Below are 18040 nucleotides of genomic sequence, written 5' to 3'. Positions count from 1 at the left end.
GACGGCGGCGGCGGCGGTGGCGGTGGGGCGGGCGCAGGGCCGCATGGCGGCCGCCCAGCAGGCGCGGTGCGGAGCGGGCGCGGCGGCGCGGCCCTGAGCGGCGGCGGCCCATGGGGAAGTACTGCGCCAGCCTGAGCGTCCTCAAGGGGCCCTGGGACCAGGTCTTCGCCGCCTTCTGGCAGCGATACCCCAACCCCTACAGGTGCGCCGGGGACGGGCCCCCAGCGCTGCCCCGCGGGTCCCTGCACCCCTTCGCGGGTCCTCCGTGCTTCGGCCCCTCTTCCCAAAGCTCTTTTTCGCCCTACGGCGCAGGGCCGCTGCCTGCACCCCCCATTTTCCTGTGGGGTGCATGCCCCACGCCAGGGGCAGTTGGTCGTCCCCCCCCCTTAACACCGCAGCTCTTCTCCCCACCCTGCTGTGCCTGGTGGCTGCCAGGCAGCGGCGTTCCTGGCTGGGAGCGTGGGCTGATGTTTCTTCCTCACATTAGCAAACATGTCCTGACCGAAGACATCGTGCACCGGGAGGTGACGCCGGACCACAAGCTGCTCTCCCGGCGGCTCCTCACCAAGACCAACCGGATGCCGCGCTGGGCAGAGCGCTTCTTCCCAGCCAACGTCGCCCACTCCGTCTACATCCTGGAGGACTCTATCGTGGACCCCAAGAACCGAACCATGACCACGTTCACCTGGAACATCAACCATGCGCGTCTCATGGTAGGTGACCACCCACCGGCAGGGTGCAGCCCGGTGGCAGGCGCTGGGCAGTGCCCACAGCCGGTTGTGTCTCATGCAGGTGGTGGAGGAGCGCTGTGTGTACCAGGTGAACCCCGAGAACAGCAACTGGACCGAGGTCAAGCGAGAAGCCTGGGTCTCCTCCAGCCTTTTTGGTGTCTCGCGGGCCATCCAAGTGAGTGCTGCCAACTGCTCGAGCAGTGCTGGGTACCCTCTCTTTGGAGAGGCCTTAAAGCTGCTGTTCCCCTGCTCTACCCCTTGTGCTGTTTTCTCCACCCTTTCCACTCTCTTCCCCCGTCCTTATAAATTCTTGGGGCACTCAGAACCATTACTGCAGGTGGGCATGAGCCCACCAGATGTTTAGGACTGATCAAGCTGGAAAAAAGCCCTAGGACTGTGTGTGACTACAGTTGGGCCTGCAGTTCATTGACGTTTCCCTTGCAGGAGTTTGGTCTGGCCAGGTTCAAAAGCAACGTGACCAAGAGCACTAAGGGATTTGAATATGTGCTAGCAAGAATGCAAGGTGAGCACTCACAGGCAGGTTGGTGATGACCAGAATGGGCTCTTGGTGTTACAGATCACACCGGGAACACTCCAGTCCAAGGGCAGGGCAGGTTATGACTCGAACTAATCTGACGGTGAAATCCCCGTCCCTTGTCTTTGCCCCCATGTCTTGGTACAGCCTGCTCTGAGCAGAGCAGCGCTCACAGGGCCAGGCAGGGGTGGAGCTCAGGCAGGAGGGGACATAACGTGGCAGCAGTCATGTGGCTGCAGTTCCCCTTCACGACGTGCCCTGACGCACGCAGGTCAGGAGCCCTGGGCTCATCTTCCCTTCCGCATGGGGAAGTTTCTGAGGTGCCGGGGCCAGTCTAGCTTGCATCAGCTGGGGCAGGGCGGGAGCTGCTGCGGCTGGGTTAACAGCCTCCCCTGTTACAGGAGAAGCTCCGGCCAATAAAACGCTGGTGGAGACAGCCAAGGAAGCAACCGAGAAAGCCAAGGAGACAGCTCTGGCTGCTACGGAGAAAGCCAAGGACCTGGCAAGCAAGGCAGCCACCAAGAAGAAACAGTACGTGTGAAGGGCCAGGCGCAGGCTGCACCAGAGCAGATAGGAGCCTCCTTAGGTTTTGTACTTCTAAACAAACTGTACCAGTCTGACAATCAGCTGCTGTTAGAACCTTTCTGAGATGTAATTATCATTAAAGAATCAACTCCAATCTCTGATTTGGCTGGGGCTGGCCTAGCTAGAGCAGAGCCCAGTGCTACCTCCACTCCGGGGGTCCAGCTGCCGGGCTTACAGGCAAGACACAGGCAGCATTTTCACCAAGTGCCTTTACTAAAATAATATGGGGTATGTACAAGAGAGGAGGGTGGTTGAGGGGCATGAAAGCAGGTTGCTTAATGCATTTGTTTCCCCATCCTGGCTCTCCAGGGATGGCTGAGTCCTCCCACAGCAGCGTTTGCTGGGGCCAGGGCTGCTTCACACCCCTGCCAGGAAGCCCCCAGCCCTCATGGTGGGGGAGTGGGAGGGTGTCCCTGGCACAGCCAGGACCTCTTCCAGCCGCTCTTGGTGCATGCTGCGGTGCACAGCGGGTGCCACAGTGCTGCACCAGCCCCTTGTGCCTAGCACCATGGCCAGTGCCACTTGGCAGCCGGCTGTGGGGGCCAGGCTGGGTGCCCCTTACCCGGGCAGCCATGAGGAGCCTGCATATCCGGTGGCAGCAGGCGGGGGGAGGCAGGCAGGCAGCGCAGGGAAGGCAGCAGGTGCCGTCAGGACGCGGGGATGCAGGGGCTGGAGTAGCTGTGGTCCCTCCCGGAGCCAAAGCTGGGCAGCAGGTCCCCACTGAACGCCATGCCATCCACCTCTATCTCAACATCCTCTGGGTACCGGGGGAGGCCAGGTCAGGCTCCCAGCAGCCTTCCCTTCCCTGCCCACTCTCACTTCTCTCACTCACCTTCCTCGGATGCCTCCGAGAGCTGTGAGGAGTCCAGGCTGTCAGCCCGTGCCCGTTCCCCGGCAGTGGGTGAGAGCAACCATTCCAGACGCTGTTGCAGGTTACGCTGCCGGTTACGCAGCCGGTCTTTGGCCTTCCGTGCCCTCAGCTCCTGCTCCTCCAGCCTCTGCAGGATTCAGTGAGCCATGAGCACAGTTCCGAGCAGGGCAGCCCTGTCACCACCCAGGGCCCTCCAGCCGGGTCCCCAGTCACAGGGCCCATGGCCATCCTGCTCACCTGAATGTGAAGCCGGGCTCGGTGGAGGAGGCTCAGTGTGGTGGGACGGGCCGGCCCTGCTCCCGCTGGCACCTGCTGCTTCAGCCGCTCCAGGCAGCACCGGAGCTGTGCTCTCCTGCGGCCGGGGTGGGCGATGATGCGCTGGTCAACCCCAGCAGAGGGAAGCACGGAGACGGCCACCCGGTGCCCCGCCACCGCCCCCCCACGCACTGGTACCTGTGCTTCTCCAGCGCGTTGTGCACCGACCTGCAGGAGAACCCCCGGGGATCAGTCCCGGCTCCACCGGCGGCCACCCCGCCTCGTCCCCACCATCCCCGGCGCTCACCTGACGCTGCCCACGGCGCGGCGGGACCGCGTGGGGCAGAGCGAGGCGTACCCGTGCTCGGCCTCGGCCAGCCCCGGCGGGGAGCGCGCTCCGGCCGCGCCGCGCTCCCGGCGCTCCAGGAACTCGGCCGCCTGCAGCAGTACCTGGATGCTGGTGGCCGCCGGCTCCATGGCGGGGGGGGGGGGAGCGGGCGCGGCACGACGGGACGAGTGCTCATTGGCTGCTGTGCGCCCCGCGGAGCTGACGTCAGCCCGGCGGGGAAACAAATTCGGGCGGGAAAGCGGGTCCTTCAAATTTGAATCGGCGGGAGGGGCGGCGCGGGGCCACGCCCCCTGGAGGGAGGCCACGCCTCCTACGGGATGACCACGCCCGTTTGCCGCTAGGCCACGCCCCCACGGCGCGCCCGCTCCCGCCCGTGTCCGAGGGTGCGGGTTGCCGGTGCGCGCTCACGCGTTATTGTCCACACGGGCCAGGCGGGGAGCGCGCCCCTCCGTGTGCACCCCCCTGACCCTCCCAGCCCACTCGGGGCACCCCCACCCCCCTGCCACCCACCCCGGGCACCTACAGGTGTCCCCGGACCGGCTGCACCCACCCCACCCCACCCCAGCGGGACCGCATGGGAAGCACCCATCCGGCGGTTTATCTCTTTATTAAACCAGGCAGAGGCGGTGGGGAGGGGAAGGGAAGGGGAGCGCCCGCACCCGTGGGCGAGGGCCAGCCTCCGTCACAGCACGGCCCGGCCCCGGGGCACCTGCTGTCATGTGAGGGCTGTTTGCACCGTCTCAGGCCTGGCCCCGGGATGGGGGAGGCTCTGCCCCGGGCCCAGCAGCAGCCAAAGTTCACCTGCAAAAAAAAAACCACCACCACGAAGCACGTTTCCAGCCGGGGGCTGGAGCTTGGCGGTGGCTGCGGTGCGTGGGGTGAGGCGGGCCTGCGCCCACCCCTGCCTGGGGTCCTGCTGCCGTGCACCGGGGGTCCTGCCGCCATGCCCACCGGGCAGTTGTGCAGTCACGCAGCTGCCCAGCAGCCCCAGAGCAGCTCTTTCTCCCCATCTGCGTCGCCCTGCGGATGCAGATCTGGTCCGGGGGGGTCTCACCGGCTGCGGGGCGCGGGCGCAAGGTGCGCGGTGTAGCAGTGTGTGCACACACGCACGGGTTTGGGCTGGCCATAGTGCGGCAGCGCAGTGGTGTGCGGTGAGCAGCGGGCACAGAAGATCTGCAGGGAGAGAGCCAGAGTGGGGCTGAGCAGAGCTGGGCACCCGTGGGACCCTGTGCCCCAGCCCCGCTCCCTCCTACCTTCCCGCAGCTGCGGCAGTGGTGCCGGCGGCGCAGCAGGGTGAAGGGCGAGCAGCAGGCAGAGCACTGGCTGCACCTGCTGTCCGGTACCCACTCAGGCCGGCGGTGGGTGCCTCGGGGGAAAACACATCCGTGAAACTCCCAATCCCAGCCCCTGTCACTGCCCCAGGATCGTTCCCAGCTCCCTTTGTTGGATCCACACTCACAAGTGTCCTGGAGCTGGCCCCAGGCAGGACACACCAACTGTCCCTGTGTGCCCAGGACTGCCCAGGGCAGCTGCACCCCCCGCCAGGCAGGACGGAGCAGGATCAGCCCCAGCCTCAGACCCTGCCCCACAGCCGTGAACCCCATGCAGCCCTCACCTGCCCTCTGGAGCCCAGCAGCTTCCGTGGGGCTGGAGCAGAGGGGACAGTCAGCCACGTGAGGAGCATCTGCTGCACACAGGTCACTGTCCTCTTTCTCTGCGGGAACAAGGGTTATGGTGGTCCAGCCAAAGCAGGGCTGGGCACTGTGGCTGCAGCATCCCCATGCCCAGGGCTGCAGCTTGGTCTCACCAGGGATGGGCTATGGGCAGGGAAGAGAGGAGCCGTCACTGTCCCTCCTGTCCCTGGGGTTACTCACGGCTGGCTCTTGGCTCCTCCGAGGGCTCTGCCTGCGAGGCCACAATCTTGAAGACTGTTTTCAAGATGCTCCGCAGGTCGCTGGCAAAGTTGGTCTGGAGCTGATCGGCCACACCTGCACCGGGAGAGGGGGGTCAGGGTGCTGGGACAGGGTTCTGGGTGCAGGGGTTGGCTTGGAGATCACTCACCCGAGATACAGACGAAGAGGGTGTGCAGCATGTCCTTGGTGCTGCTGTAGCAGGAGCGCAGCTCTGAGCAGTGGGCGCCCGGGGTGGCACTGAGCCCCGTGCCTGGGGGCTGAGGGCTGCACAGGAGGGAGGTGATGATTACCCCAGGGGTGGCGTGAAAAGTCCCTGTCTCAGAGGGCAGGGATTGGCCACCTTGGTCCTGTTCCCTCCCCCCAAGCACCCCCCCCACCAGTCAGTGCCCGGGTTTTCCACTGCACCAGGGGGTTCCAGCCACGTCGTGCAGGCAGGGGGTGATGGGGTGACATTCGGGACATCCAGGAGACCCCAGGGAGCAGGAGGGTCTGCTCGGGGCATGGCTGACCCCCAAGCTGGGGGGGTGGCCGGACTGCAGGGATCTTCCTGCTCGGCTGTGCACAGGCTCCTCTCCAGCAGGCAGAGCTCCTCCACCGACAGCACCCGCAGCAGGTCCCTGTGGTGAGTGGATGGCATTAGCCCCGTGTCGCTGCCCCACTGCTGCTCCCTCATCACACCTCACCATGTACCTGATCTTCTTCAGGAGGTTGTAGAAGGGGCTGAAGACCCGAGACATCTGCTCAGGGCTCCGCTCCAGGCTGAGGGGACCGTCAGGGTAGATGAGGAGACCACTGCAAGGGGACAGAGCCCAGCTCACATCAGGGGTTTGCCCAGGATCCCAACTTCCATGGGAAAGAAGGGACTGGTATAGGGCAGGGAGCACTCAACACCTCCTTGTCCAGGGGGCTGTACCCACCTGATAATGGCCAAGCGAGGGATGGTGAACATCAGCAGCGGTTCGTAGCCATCAATCATCTCCTGGGTCAGATAACCCAGGTGTAGGGCTCTGGGGGGGTCACACACAGTGGGGCTGAGCCCAAGGACACAGCCCCATCCCTAGGGCTGGGGTCCCTACCACCCCTGCCTGGCTCTGGATGCCCCTCACCTCTCCACTGTCTCACAGAAGAGCACAATGATCTCTTGCTGCCTGTAGATCTCTTCAGGAGACTTCACCACCACCAGTGAGGACACATAACTGGAGAGATGGGGGGATCATGAGGCTCCTGCAGCCCCAGCACAGCCCCCCCCCCTCCCCAGCATCCCAACCCTGGCTCCCACCTCAACTCGAACTCTGCGAAGAGCCGGTCGAACTGCACGAGCACAGCGCGGACGGGCTCCGGGTAGGAGCCAGGCTGGCTCAGGCTCTGCTCCCGCAGCACTGTCCGCACCAGCTCCAGGCTGCACAGCAGGTTCCTGGCCTGGGGCCTCAGGTGAGCCCCGTCTGCCTCCTCCACCTCTAGGAAGGTGCCAGCCAGGAGACACTGCTGGGACCAGGGCCTTGTCAGAAGCCAGCGCCTGGGGCAGCACAGCCCCTGCACCCAGGATCTGCCCTCGGTGGGGTGCCCCTTTCAGCCTGGGTGAGCTGGACCCCATCACCTGCCCCAGGACAGCATCTCCACGCTCACCTCAGCAGCAAAGAGCATGTGGTTCCCCAGGTTGTCCACCAAGAGCTCCTCGGGGAACTTGACCAGGTAGTCACGGCTGTGCCGCTGTGTGGGGATGCACTCCTCCATGATCCGCTCCAGCACAGACAGCAGGTGAGCCTGAGGAGAGCAGGGATGTCACCCGCAGCCACCCGTAGGGCCCAGGGTCACAGCGGGGCCCGGGCTGCCCCATACCTGGCTGAGGTGGAGCTGGTTGAGGAGCACCAGGTACTGCTGCGGGTCCAGCTCCGCATCCAGCCCGTTGATCTCAGCCACCACCCGCGTTACCCGCTCATCGGCAAAGAAGAACTGAGAGAGCAGGCGGGGGTCGGAGCGCTAAGGGGAGAGCAGAAGGGTGATAGTGGGAGCACCCCGCAGCTCCGGGTGCTGAGCCAGCACCCATGCTCCCGGACTGGGGGGTTTGCCCCCCTGGGGCAGCCTCAGGATCACTCGGGCAGGTACACGGGGCCCCGACAGCGGCTCCGTCTGCGCCGATCTGGACCGGGGCCCTGGCCCAGCCCTCCCGGGGAGCGCCGCGGTCCCCACCCACCTGTACCTCAGTTTCCCCAGGGCAGAGCAGGATGAACAAGCTCGGCCGCATCCCGGCAGCGTGGGCACGGATCCGAGCCCGGCTGTAAACACCGGCTCGGGTGAAAGGTCCGCGGGGAGCCCGCTGGAGAGCGGGCAGCCCGGAGGGGCGCTCCTCGCCCCATCGCTCCCACAGACCCCCGAGGGGCCGCCGGGATGGACGGGACAGGGGGAAATCTCCTTGCCCTGGGAGCGGGCGGTGCCGGGACGGGCGCTGAGCTTCCCGGTCCTGCCCGCTGTCCCCCGCACCCCCCGCCGCACCTCCAGCCCCGGGGCTGGGCACCGCTTCGTCTTCCCGCTACCCTGCCAGGGGGGTCCCAGGCGCCGCCGCTCCCCTCCCGCCCCCCTTCACAGCTCCCGGTGCCGGCGGTGGCCCCGGGCAGCCCCGACTGGGAGAGGGTCGGCCCCGGCACGGCCCCCCCGTGCTCACCTTGGGCCGGCGGAGCCAGCGGCGGAGGGCGGCGGGCAGCATGGCGCGCTCCGCAGCTCTTGCCGCCGCCCGGCTCCCCGCGCCCGCCGCTCGCCGACGGGGCGGGCCGGCACCGGGCACCGCCCGGGGGCGGACCGGGGAGGTGTCCGCCCGGCACCGGGACGACCCGGAGGACCGGCCCCTACCGCGCCCCGTCCTGCCCGCTGCAGGACCCGGGGCTTTGCCGCCGCTCGACGGGCCGGTTCCCCCCTACGGCGGGCAGGGTTCTCTCGCCGGCTGTTCTGGTCTCGGTTGCTGGCTCCGATTCCCAAGTGCAACCCTCGCGCTCCCGGGTCTCCTCAGTTCCCTGGCTCTTGCCTCCCGGTTCCCCTGTCCCCTGGGCCCCCGAGCCCAACCTTCCACAGACCGGGACACCCCAGAGATGCAGCCCCACAGCCCCTCAGCCCCGAGCATCCCCGGGCTGCTGGGGTCACCCGCAGGCATCCGCCTCCTCTCTGCTGCCTGTCTATGTAGAGAGGGGGGTGCCGAGCAGGGTGCTTCAGTGGGAGGGGGGCAAAGCAGCCCCTTGGTGGGAGCAGAAAGGGCCGAGTGGCCACGGAGGGGTCCCAAGAGATGCTCAGGATGCTGTGCAAAGCAAAATGCGCCGGCTGTGCCAGAGGAGGCTGCTCCTGTGCCTCAACAGTCCTGACACTGCTGCCCACAGGATGTGGGTGCTGATAATTCAGATGGCTGAAAGCCTAATGGGGTGGATTCACGGGTAAAATATCCACCGAGGACGATTGAATAAACACGGCGGCACTACCTTGGCTTGAGGAAGTCCCTGAGTCACGGCGGCCCTGCGGCATCCAGGCTGAGCCGGCTGTGGGTGCACAGCGCACCTGGAGCCCCGCCTGTCCCTCTGCTGTGGGCCGTGCTGCCACGGCGGTTATGGGGGGCACAGTGGGCTTTCCTCAGGGGCCAAGTGCTCCACATGTCCCCGTGTCTACAGCCCTGTGCCCTGCTCCACCATCGGAGGGGAGCTCCGGTCACAGGAGGCGCAGGATGGAGGAAGGCCCGGCCTCACACAGACCCCTGCCACGATGGGGGGTTTTGGGGTGATGCGTGGCCCCAAAGCTGGCAGGGAGGTGAGGGTTGAGCTGGTTCCCAACTCTTTTGGGGGTCCAACCTGGGGGCCCAGACCCCCAGGCAGCCTGTGATCAGGCAGCAGATGGAAATGGGGACAGTGGGCATGGTGCTGCATGGCACTGCATGGTTGTAGGGTACTGCATCGGGGGAACCCTGCGCTGGGACCAGAACATGTGGTGAACCGTGCAGGGCTTGCCCTGCCTGGATGGGGTCACGCAATTCCGTGGATGCCGTGGCACTGAGCGCAGCCAGGAGCACACAGGGTACCTGGAGAGCATCGTTACATGGGGTGGGGTGCAGAGGAAACCCACATATATGTCATGGGGTTTTCCTCCAATGGGAAGGCTGGGGTAGTGTGCAGTGTGCTACTCATCCACACTGCACCATGGGCACCAGTGTGACAGAACTGGCGTGCGGGAGAGCTGCAAACGCACATCAGTATGTGGGGCTGAGGATGCTGCAGTGCTGGGGTGGGCACCGATAGAGCTCTGTTACACGGGAACGTGGAGCAGAGAGGCTGGAACCCACACGTGCATTGAGGGGTGCTGCAGCACGGGGAAGGCCGGGACAGGGGTAGTGCTTAGCCCACCCTCAGTGGGGTACCGCTGTGCCAGGAGGGGTACGGCGCAGCGGTGTGTGTGGCTGGGGTACCCCCGAAGGCCCCGGCGCGCTTTAGGACCCGGGGGAGCGGTACGGGAAGATCGGAGCCGCACCACCCCAGCACCCCCGCTAGGGAGCGCGCTGCCGTCGGCGCTGCCCTCTCTCAAGATGGCGGCCGCGGCTTCACCTCGCCGGGCCTCCCCCTCCCTCCTTCCCCCCGGGCAGGGGCCGGACGGGCCGCGCCGCCATATTGGCTGTTGTCCTGGCTGCGGCGGGCGGCGGGCCGCGCTCGCCATGACTCGCAGGCGGAACAAGGCGGCGGCAGCGGCGGCGGGTGTCGGCTCCGGGCCTCGCCGTGAGAGGCTGGGGGGTTCCGACGCCGGTCCTCCTCCCCCTCCTCCGCCACCGCCGCCTCCACCGGAACCGCCCGCCCTGCCTGAGGTGGTGGTGGCGGCGGGCAGCAGCGGGGAGCCGGGCAGAGCCACCGCTCAGGTACCGGGTTAGGTCCTGCGGGGCTGTCTTGGAAGGGGGTTCAGTGGGGCAATGGGGAACGGGGCAGGATCCGGGGGTTGGGCCAGAGCCGAGCCCCCTCCACTCCCCCTCCCCGAGCCCTGCCCCATCCCTGCACGACCCCGTCCTCGGAGCATCCCTGGGGCGCCGCCACCCTTGAGGCACTGCTGCCTCCCACCTCCCGCTTTTGGAGGGTCCTCTGCACCCTCGGGGGTGGTGCTGGTGGGGGTGCCCCGGCGGAGCCGCGCTGCCGGGGTGCGCCTTTGGCGGGGGGGGCAGGCTGAGGTGGGTGGGGAAGGTAAGAGGTGAAGCCCCAGCCCTTCTCCGAGGGGACTGGCTGCCTTGGAATGCGGGAGCCACTTTGTGCAGCATCCTGGGGCACGCGTGAGGCTGGGCTGGGTGTGCGGGCAGGGCCTGACCTTGGCTGGGTTGGGCTGGGCGGTGGAGCTGGGTCGTGGCCATGGGTTATGGATGTATTGAGCTGCAGTGGGAGCTTGGGGTGTCTCTGGCAGATGGCTGGGGTGCTGGGGGCTCCCACTGATGCTCATCTCTCCCAGCAGTTAGGGATAGCTGAGCTCAGACTTTCCTGGGGAGGATGGATCAGCCAGGAAGCCTGTGCCCCCACCACTGCATGCTGCTCCCGCTGACATGACAGCAGTGATCTGCAGCATGAGAGCAAAGGGCTCTTCTGTGTGCCCCTTACTCGGTCCCTGTGAGCAGATCTGCCCAGGAGCCCCATGTGCGCTGGGGAGGGCAGAGCCCTGCGCTCGGGTGGCGTGGCCGTGCTTCAGGGGGTGTTCCCACCGCTCCTTCCTGCGGGAGGGTCCAGCCCTGCCCATGGCAGGTGGCTGAGCATCTGCCGAGCAGGCTGCGGGCTCTCCCGCACCTCTCGCTGCCCGGCTGCAGCTGCCTGCTCCGGGCCGTGGCTGGGAGCCGGGGGCTGGGCTCCGGGCCCGGATGCGCTGGGCGGGTTGGGGACCGCCGCGCTCTCACCCGCCGTGCGCTGTGTCCGCTCCCGCTGAGACACGGGGCGGCCCTGGGAGCCCCCCCTCCTTGCGGGTGGGCAAAGGGAGCTGTGCCCCCCCTCTGCTCTGCTTGGCCTCTGACCTTTGCTTCACCTTGAGCCTGGGAGACGCCATCTGTTTCGCAGCAGCAGTTCAATGTGCAGCTCATTGTCGTGGGGCCCCGCCGCGGCGGCAGACAATGGGGGCCCCCTCGCCCGTGCCACGCCGGGCTCGTCACGGCTGTCAGGCCTCCGGCGAGCCCGCGAGCTGCGTCCCGGCTCCTGCTGCTGCCCAGTGCGGGGAGAGCACGGGGGGCTGCACCCACCACGGTGCGTCTGCCGCCGGCTGCACAGAACAAAGAGGCAGGAGGGAGGGCCTGTGGTTCTTGGGTAACACAGTGGGGGGTCTGTGATGGGTAAGGAGGGAGGGTTGTGGCTGGCGGACCCCTCTTGTAACCCTGTGTGGCAGTTTCTGTGTGTCTTGCTCTTGCTTTGCTCTGAGAGTCGCCTTGGTCCCACTGTACCAGATGTGATGGTGGGAGTTGCTAGGGGCTTCCCAGCCTTGCTTGGTGGTGAGGCTGGTTCTTTAGCATAGTGTGATCTTCCCAAGGGTCCAGAATGCTCCAGGCTGGCACACGGCAGGCTGGCAGCAGCTGGGCAGCCCGAGGCTGCTCTCCTCCAGTGGGAGAAGGTGCAGTTCCACATGTAGCCTACAAGAAATCCTCTGGTTTGGTGTCAGCATCCTGAGGTCTCATTTGCTGCCTCATCTTCCCTGCACCTGTGCAGACCTGCTGCCCTGCCATGCGGTGGATCATACCTGGGGTGACTCATGGTCTGTGTATCCTTCTGCAGGTGCTGCCCACCACTAACCAGTCAGTGCAGACATGCTGCTTGCTCTGTCACCGGGAGCGCAAGGACTGGGGAGGGCCGTCCCACAATGGGCTGGTTTCCCCCGGCGAGAGGCTGCCACCGGACTTCGTGCCAACACTTGTGCAGAACCTCCTGGGAGAAATGCCACTGTGGATCTGCCAGAGCTGTCGGAAGAGCGTGGAGGAGGAAGAGCGGCGGGCAGTGCAGGAGCAGGCCCTGGCGGTGAGCAGGGTTGGAAAGGGAGGGCTGAGGTGCTGACCACCCTATGGTGCTGCCTGAGTGTGCAGGTCCCCTCCTCACTCAGAACTGAGCGCCCCAGGCATCCCTCCACCATGCTGCACTCCCTGGGGCTTCTGCTGCTGGCTCCCTGGGGAGAGTCTGCCATGGAGGCTTATCTGGCAGCATGTGTTGGGTTGGAGCTGTCTGCCTGGAGAGGTGCTTCTCTGCCAGCCCTGCTCCAATGTGTGTTGTGCCGTGTGCCCTTGATGCCAAAGCTATCTCCCTGGAGTGGCAGCATGTGCCAGAGCAAATGCCTGCCTGTGCATGCATGGAGCTCAGGGGAAGAGAAGTTTCCTCCTCCCCGATTTTGTTTAACCCTGGCGTGGTTTGAGGGCGGACAGAGCAGGCGTGTGGCTCTTGCCACAGCATGGCTGTGCTGGTGGGGGTCCTGGGAGCCAGGTTGTGTTGCTGTTGGGCAGGTGGGCAGTTTGCCACCCCCAAGACAGTGACAGAAGCAGTTCTTGCGTGCTGAGCCCCTGCCTTCAGGCAGTAGGAGGGGGTCTTGGTGCTGATGCCCTGGGCCAGGGGCTTCCCCTCCCAGTCCACTGCTGCTTCACTCTTTGTTTTCCTTGCCAGGTCTCGTTATCCCACACATCCTGCAAGTCACAGTCTTGTGGGGGTGGCTCCCACTCCTCTTCCTCCTCCTCCTCCTCTTCTTCCTCCTCGTGCCACGGGAACTCAGGGGACTGGGACCCCAGCTCTTTCTTGTCTGCTCACAAGCTCTCGGGCCTCTGGAACTCACAGCACACCAACGGGGCCATGCAGGGCAGCCCCCTCGGGGTACCCCCTGCTGCACTAGGTGAGTTGAAGCCAGCCATGGGGTTGAGCAGAGCTTTCTGCCTAGTCCTTAACTTAGGTGGTTCCTTTGTGGGCAGGGGCAGGCAGGCTGGGCCTCTGGATGCCAGTGCCAGCAGGATGCCTGGGTGCCTTTACAGAGGGTGCTGGGAGCCAGCCCTAACTCCGCGTTCCTTCCAGGCGAGAAGCACCCTGGCCTTGCTGTGTCTCTGGAGTGCACGAGCCAGGCGCCGGCCGCGGCACCAGGGCTCAAGGCCTGTCCCTACAGCCACGCAGCCTCCCCCACCTCCAGCAGTGCTGCCCCAGGCTCGCCTCTGCCTACCTCACTTGACTTCTGCAAGACACTGCCGAAGCAGTTCAAAAGCATGTGCCGGAGGGCCACCCCACCAGGTACATGCCCGGGGCAGAGCCCTCCTTGGCCTCCTGTGCCACTGATCCACACAGCCTTCACTGCCCAGCACCTTTCCCCATGATCTGCTGTCCATGGGGCAGGGCTGAATCATGTGGGAGAACCAAGGTGCTGCTGAGGCCCTTTGTGAGCAGGGATGGCTTCTAGCCCAAGCATCCTGCTGCCTGGGGGGAGGAGGGGTTTGTCCCATGGAGAAGCAGCCTGTGGAGAGTGTGAGCAGCTCTGAATGTGGCCCTGGCCTGTGCAGGATAGCTGGTGTCTGACTGCCTCTGCTCCTGCCCCTTTGCAGGTGAGGCCTTCCACTCCTCAGAGCATCATCAGCACTCCGACCTCACTGCTCCTCCCAACAGTCCCACGGGCCTCCCCTCCCAGCCACCAGCGCTGATCCCCTCCAAGCAGACGCCTGCCCATGCGGGGCCCTTTGGCTCCCCACCCCACGTCCCACTGGGCACCTCTCCGCAGGCTGCGCTCTTCCCTGCACCCAGTGTGCAGGCAGCAGCCCCAAAGCTGGTGTCTGAGTCCCCTCCCGCCGGCACGGTCTCGCACAGCCCGGGGTCGTGCAAGAGCCCTCACCTGCCCTCTGCCAACGTGCCGCTGCTGAAGATGCCGCCTCCGCTGTCGGGCTGCACTCATCCCTGCAATGGGCACTGTAGCACTTCGCTCATCCCTCCTCCTGCCTCCCACCAGCTGCCCAGCACGAACAGGTGAGTAGAGGAGCCCTGTCTGCTTCCAGCCTCTCCTTTCTGGGCTATGTGCCCATTCTCCCTGCCCGCGGATGTGCTTTTCCCTGCGGAGGGGCTGGCTGCTCTGGTGTGGTGGTGCGGAGAGCCGCTGTCTTTGCAGGGCAGTTCCGCTGCTTCAGACCCCTGGTCTATTGAGGGTTCAGCTCTTTCTCTCCCCACGTGTCTTCTCCCTGCGGTTGTCCTTTAGTACTGTGGTGCAGAAGAGACTGTGCTTGCTCCTCCTCCAGCTAAAAGACCAAAAGGAACCGCCCGGTCAACCTGCTGTTGGCCAACAGGACCTTTGTCACTGAGACCCGTCGGGCAGCTGTGGCACTGAGCAAAAGTCCTCAAGAAGATGAAGCCTGTGGTCTTGTTCTGCTTGCCTGCTCCCCTGGCCCTCTTTGGGCTGCCTGTACCCTGGAAGAGAGCGGGTGCTGTTTTTTCTCCGCTGATTAAGTGTTCCCTGTGGAGGGCCAGCCTGGTCCTGAGCTGCAGCTGGAGGAGTTGTGCTGTGGGCCTTGCCCTGGCCTCCCTGTCTGAGCTGGGTGGTCTGTGGCTGTGGGAACCGGGCCTGCCTGCCCGTGGGGATGTCTGGCAGCTGCATGCAGTTCCAGCGTTTCTCACCTGTGCTACCTGCTGCCCCCAGTGAGTACCACTCCCTGCCCTGGAAACAGCTTGTGGCCTGGCAGAGGGACACTGATTTCTGGAGCTCTGGTGCACCAGCCTCCTGCTTGCCAGAGGCCCTGGGGGGCGAGGAGCTACAGATGTCTTTTGCCGTGAGCTCCTCTGGCATCTCCCCCTGGAGGAGGATGCAGGGGAGGGGGTTTGCCTTGCAAATCCTTCTGCTCGGGCACAGGCTGCCCTGGGAGGGGTGTTCCTACACAAGCAGTGTGTGGGCCAGTTTTTGAGACCTCCTGGATCCTGCTCACCTTTCGCCCTTCTTCCCTCCTGTGCAGGGACCCCTCTTGCAAAGGGCACAAATTTCCAAATGGTACCAGCTGCCACCCGCCGCAGCCCTGCGAGGCAGATGAGGGGCTCGGGGAGGACGAGGACAGCAGCTCTGAGCGCAGTTCCTGCACCTCTTCCTCCACCAACCAGAAAGATGGGAAGTTCTGCGACTGCTGCTACTGTGAGTTCTTCGGCCACAATGCGGTGAGTGAGGGGCTGGTCTGCAGCCACCCCCAGTCCTTGTGCTCTGCTCTGCGGTGAGGTGTTACACAGCCCGTGTGCCGAGAGCACGGGGATGGGCAGGTCTGGCCACAACTGCTTCCTGCCAGTGTGTGCATGCCCCCTTCACTTCCATCATCATCATCATCATCATCATCATCAGTGTGATGGTCCCCTCACTCCCAGCTTGCAGCCATCTGCTCAGCCCTGGGGCTCGGTTCTGCCAGCCAAACCCTGTGGCTTCACGGTGGAAGAGAGTTCCGTGGGGGCTGTGCTGACTTGTCTTGCTGGGACCTGTGAGGCAGGGATGGTTGGGGAAGTGGGTGTGGGGCTGGTGGGAAGCTGGGGTTGGCTTTGTGTGCCTGTCCAGCTGATGACTCTCACCTACTGCAGCCGCCAGCTGCTCCCACCAGCCGCAACTATGCTGAGATCCGGGAGAAGCTGCGCTCGCGCCTCACCAAGAGGAAAGAGGAGCTGCCACAGAAACTGGGGCACAACAGCAGCTCTGGAGAGCCTGCCGTGGACCACCGCAATGTGGATGAGCTACTGGACTACATCAACAGCACAGAGCCCAAGCCCTTGAACAGTGCCAAGGCAGCCAAGCGAGCACGGCACAAGCAGAAGAAGAAGGTGAGGGTGGGCAGAGGGAAGCGTTGCCTGGGGCAGGCTGCAGGAAAGAGGTCAGAGCAAGACTGTGCCCCTTGCAGGGTTTTGTCTTCTCTCCTTTGCATTCCTTGTTTTGTTGATCTCCATCTACTTTGCTGCTGTCTCCCCTGAGGTGACAGTGGTGTTTGGTTCTGTGCAGGGTTTCCCCTTCCCCTGCCTCTGATCCTGCAGAGGGTGGCTCAGCCCTTCTGGGTGCTTTGGATTGTGCTGTTCTACCTTGCTGTATGCCACATCTCTGACAAGCACTGCATCTGTGGTGGGGAGAGACCCATCTGTGCCGTGATCATTCATACCCAGAGCAGTGTTGTGTACAGTGTGGCAGGTGTTGCACTGCAGAGGACACATGGCAATTTGAGGGCTTTGGAAGGTGGGGGGTGGCCATGCTGAGCACTGGCCCTTAGGTTTGCTGTCTAACAATGGCTAGCCCTGGGGTCTGGGCCACCCAGTCCTCATGGCACCCATGTTGCAGGAGAAGGAGAAAGCCCAGCTGGAGGCTGAGGCCCAGAAGCGGGCAGAGCGCACCCCTGCAGCCAGCCAGGCCAGGGAGCCAGCCGAGGAGAAGCTGCTGGAGTGGCCAGAGCTAGAGCTGGAGCGGGTGAACAGCTTCCTCAGCAGCCGGCTGCAGGAGATTAAGAACACCATCAAGGACTCCATCCGAGCCAGCTTCAGTGTCTATGACCTCAACCTGGACGTCAACGACTTCCCCAAGAAGGCAGCTGTTCTGGAGCAGAAGAACCTGCTCTCCAACCTCAATGGCTCCTCTGACCTGCAGGACATAGACCTGGCCCTGGCCCCGCTCAGCCTGGGCCCTGCCAAGAGCCACACACTGCTGCGGAGTGAGCTGGGGACCCGATGGAGCGAGGGGCCTGGGGAGCCGCCACCAGCCCCGGCGGCTGAGAATGGCGTGGTGAAGCGCCTCAGTGCCGTGCCCAGCCTCTCCCGTATGATCTGGGTGCAGTCCAAGGCTGCGGACTCTGCTGTGGATGGTAGCGGGCTGAGCCCGGAACCCAAGGAGGGACCACAGCCCAAGGGGCTGGAGCCGCTGGAACCAGTACCGAGCCGGCAGCGCAAGAACAAGCGGCAGAATGGGACAGCAAAGAAGGGGGAGGGCATGGCTGCAGTGCCCCGGCTGGAGAGCCCTGGTGTGAAGGGGCAGGTGCTGGGAACCAAGCACCCTTCCAAGGCCAGTGCCTCAGAGCTGCAGCGGGTGGGCAGCTGTGCCGAGCAGGGCGAGAGTGGCAAGGGGCAGCCCTGTGGTGGCGGCAGGATGGAGAAGGAGAGAAACAGCGAGTGGAAAAGCCGGAGGGGAGAGGGCAAAGTGGAGCTGCCAGAGCCAGCGCAGCAGCATCTGCCTGCACTGGGCACTGGGGACCGGCAGCTGCCAGTGCCTCCCATCTTAGGGGGCTCCCCCCAGCCTAAGGGCAAGAGCAGGAAGAGCCGCAACAAGGTGGAGAAATCCAATACCTCGATCGGTGAGTGCTGGGAATGCCGCTCTGTGCTGCCCTCTTCCCGCTGGCACCTTCCCTGCCCCCTGCACTGACCCTCTGCCCCTCTGCCTTGCCAGATGATGTGTTCCTGCCCAAGGACCTGGATGGGGCTGAGATGGATGAGACCGACAGAGAAGTGGAGTATTTCAAGAGGTGAGAGGCAGCCCTGAGGGGTCAAACCCGGCTCGGGGTGTGGGGCTGGGGGCTGACCAGGGCTGTCCTTCCTGTCCCCGCCAGGTTCTGCCTGGACTCGGCCAAACAAACACGGCAGAAGGTGGCGGTGAACTGGACCAACTTCACCCTGAAGAAAACCACTTCCAGCGCAGCCCAGTGAGGTGCTGCCTCTCCTCACTGTGCCCTCCGCCTCGCTGCGGCGGGGCCCCCTCCTCTGCGGGGGGCTCCCGGTGCTCTCCTGCCCCGCGGGGATCCCCGGGGCTATCCTTATCCTCCTCCTGCACCCCCCTGTCCCCCGCGGGGTCCCCCCTGTCCCTGTGCTGCGGGGAAGG

At 65.0% G+C, this 18040-nt stretch overlaps 4 protein-coding genes across 7 annotated transcripts; 2 read left to right on the top strand and 2 right to left on the bottom strand.

Annotated features, from left to right (window-relative positions):
* Positions 1-6: 6 nt before the first annotated feature.
* Positions 7-1943, top strand: PRELID1 (PRELI domain containing 1). Its single transcript, XM_061456738.1, has 5 exons — positions 7-202; positions 488-713; positions 793-906; positions 1176-1254; positions 1668-1943. Exons 1-5 carry the CDS (start codon positions 111-113, stop codon positions 1805-1807), a joined length of 651 nt encoding a protein of 216 aa, XP_061312722.1. The 5' UTR covers positions 7-110; the 3' UTR covers positions 1808-1943.
* On the bottom strand, positions 1895-3565 carry MXD3 (MAX dimerization protein 3). 2 transcript variants are annotated; one of them, XM_061456741.1, is made up of 5 exons: positions 3285-3554; positions 3176-3205; positions 2960-3074; positions 2684-2849; positions 1895-2608 (listed from the first exon to the last, which is right to left on the bottom strand). In XM_061456741.1, exons 1-5 carry the CDS (start codon positions 3452-3454, stop codon positions 2499-2501), a joined length of 591 nt encoding a protein of 196 aa, XP_061312725.1. In that variant the 5' UTR covers positions 3455-3554; the 3' UTR covers positions 1895-2498. The 2 variants fall into 2 exon arrangements, with proteins under 2 accessions (XP_061312725.1, XP_061312726.1); XM_061456742.1 differs by lacking the exon at positions 3176-3205 and having other exon boundaries at positions 3285-3565.
* Positions 3566-3922: 357 nt separating this feature from the next.
* On the bottom strand, positions 3923-8004 carry LOC133271302 (lateral signaling target protein 2 homolog). Of its 3 annotated transcripts, XR_009744075.1 has the most exons (14): positions 7902-8004; positions 7079-7219; positions 6866-7003; positions 6519-6724; positions 6346-6435; positions 6157-6246; positions 5930-6031; positions 5608-5856; positions 5388-5503; positions 5201-5314; positions 4942-5040; positions 4580-4692; positions 4226-4499; positions 3923-4127 (listed from the first exon to the last, which is right to left on the bottom strand). XR_009744075.1 is itself a non-coding variant. In XM_061457230.1 (13 exons), exons 1-13 carry the CDS (start codon positions 7941-7943, stop codon positions 4377-4379), a joined length of 1623 nt encoding a protein of 540 aa, XP_061313214.1. In that variant the 5' UTR covers positions 7944-8004; the 3' UTR covers positions 3923-4376. The 3 variants fall into 3 exon arrangements, 2 of the variants coding, with proteins under 2 accessions (XP_061313214.1, XP_061313215.1); XM_061457230.1 differs by having other exon boundaries at positions 3923-4499; XM_061457231.1 differs by having other exon boundaries at positions 3923-4499; positions 6519-6721.
* A 1781-nt stretch (positions 8005-9785) lies between these two features.
* FAM193B (family with sequence similarity 193 member B) lies at positions 9786-18018 on the top strand. Its single transcript, XM_061456734.1, has 10 exons — positions 9786-10118; positions 11992-12231; positions 12865-13087; positions 13264-13473; positions 13782-14196; positions 15171-15366; positions 15775-16011; positions 16517-17519; positions 17612-17687; positions 17772-18018. The coding sequence occupies exons 1-10, from the start codon at positions 9795-9797 to the stop codon at positions 17866-17868; spliced, it is 3021 nt and encodes a 1006-aa protein (XP_061312718.1). The 5' UTR covers positions 9786-9794; the 3' UTR covers positions 17869-18018.
* Positions 18019-18040: the final 22 nt, after the last annotated feature.

This window comes from Pezoporus flaviventris, unplaced genomic scaffold, assembly GCF_033815535.1.
Source record: "Pezoporus flaviventris isolate CSIRO_AGI_PZ_B2104156 unplaced genomic scaffold, CSIRO_AGI_Pfla_v1 ptg000023l, whole genome shotgun sequence".
Taxonomy (NCBI): domain Eukaryota; kingdom Metazoa; phylum Chordata; class Aves; order Psittaciformes; family Psittacidae; genus Pezoporus; species Pezoporus flaviventris.
The sequence above is the reverse complement of the archived record's forward strand: the minus strand, read 5'-3'. Positions and strand labels throughout refer to the sequence as shown.

Coding starts and splice junctions, on each gene's coding strand:
- PRELID1 (XM_061456738.1), top strand. CDS start 111: ATGGGGAAGTACTGCGCCAGCCTGAGCGTCCTCAAGGGGCCCTGGGAC. Junction 907..1,175: donor GTGTCTCGCGGGCCATCCAA/GTGAGTGCTGCC, acceptor TTTCCCTTGCAG/GAGTTTGGTCTGGCCAGGTT. Junction 1,255..1,667: donor TGTGCTAGCAAGAATGCAAG/GTGAGCACTCAC, acceptor CCCCTGTTACAG/GAGAAGCTCCGGCCAATAAA.
- MXD3 (XM_061456741.1), bottom strand. CDS start 3,454: ATGGAGCCGGCGGCCACCAGCATCCAGGTACTGCTGCAGGCGGCCGAG. Junction 3,075..3,175: donor AACGCGCTGGAGAAGCACAG/GTACCAGTGCGT, acceptor CCCCGGCCGCAG/GAGAGCACAGCTCCGGTGCT. Junction 2,609..2,683: donor CTCGGAGGCATCCGAGGAAG/GTGAGTGAGAGA, acceptor CCCGGTACCCAG/AGGATGTTGAGATAGAGGTG.
- LOC133271302 (XM_061457230.1), bottom strand. CDS start 7,943: ATGCTGCCCGCCGCCCTCCGCCGCTGGCTCCGCCGGCCCAAG. Junction 6,032..6,156: donor CCTCGCTTGGCCATTATCAG/GTGGGTACAGCC, acceptor GTCCCCTTGCAG/TGGTCTCCTCATCTACCCTG. Junction 5,857..5,929: donor AACCTCCTGAAGAAGATCAG/GTACATGGTGAG, acceptor CACTCACCACAG/GGACCTGCTGCGGGTGCTGT.
- FAM193B (XM_061456734.1), top strand. CDS start 9,795: ATGGCGGCCGCGGCTTCACCTCGCCGGGCCTCCCCCTCCCTCCTTCCC. Junction 12,232..12,864: donor TGCAGGAGCAGGCCCTGGCG/GTGAGCAGGGTT, acceptor TTTCCTTGCCAG/GTCTCGTTATCCCACACATC. Junction 17,520..17,611: donor GAAATCCAATACCTCGATCG/GTGAGTGCTGGG, acceptor CTGCCTTGCCAG/ATGATGTGTTCCTGCCCAAG.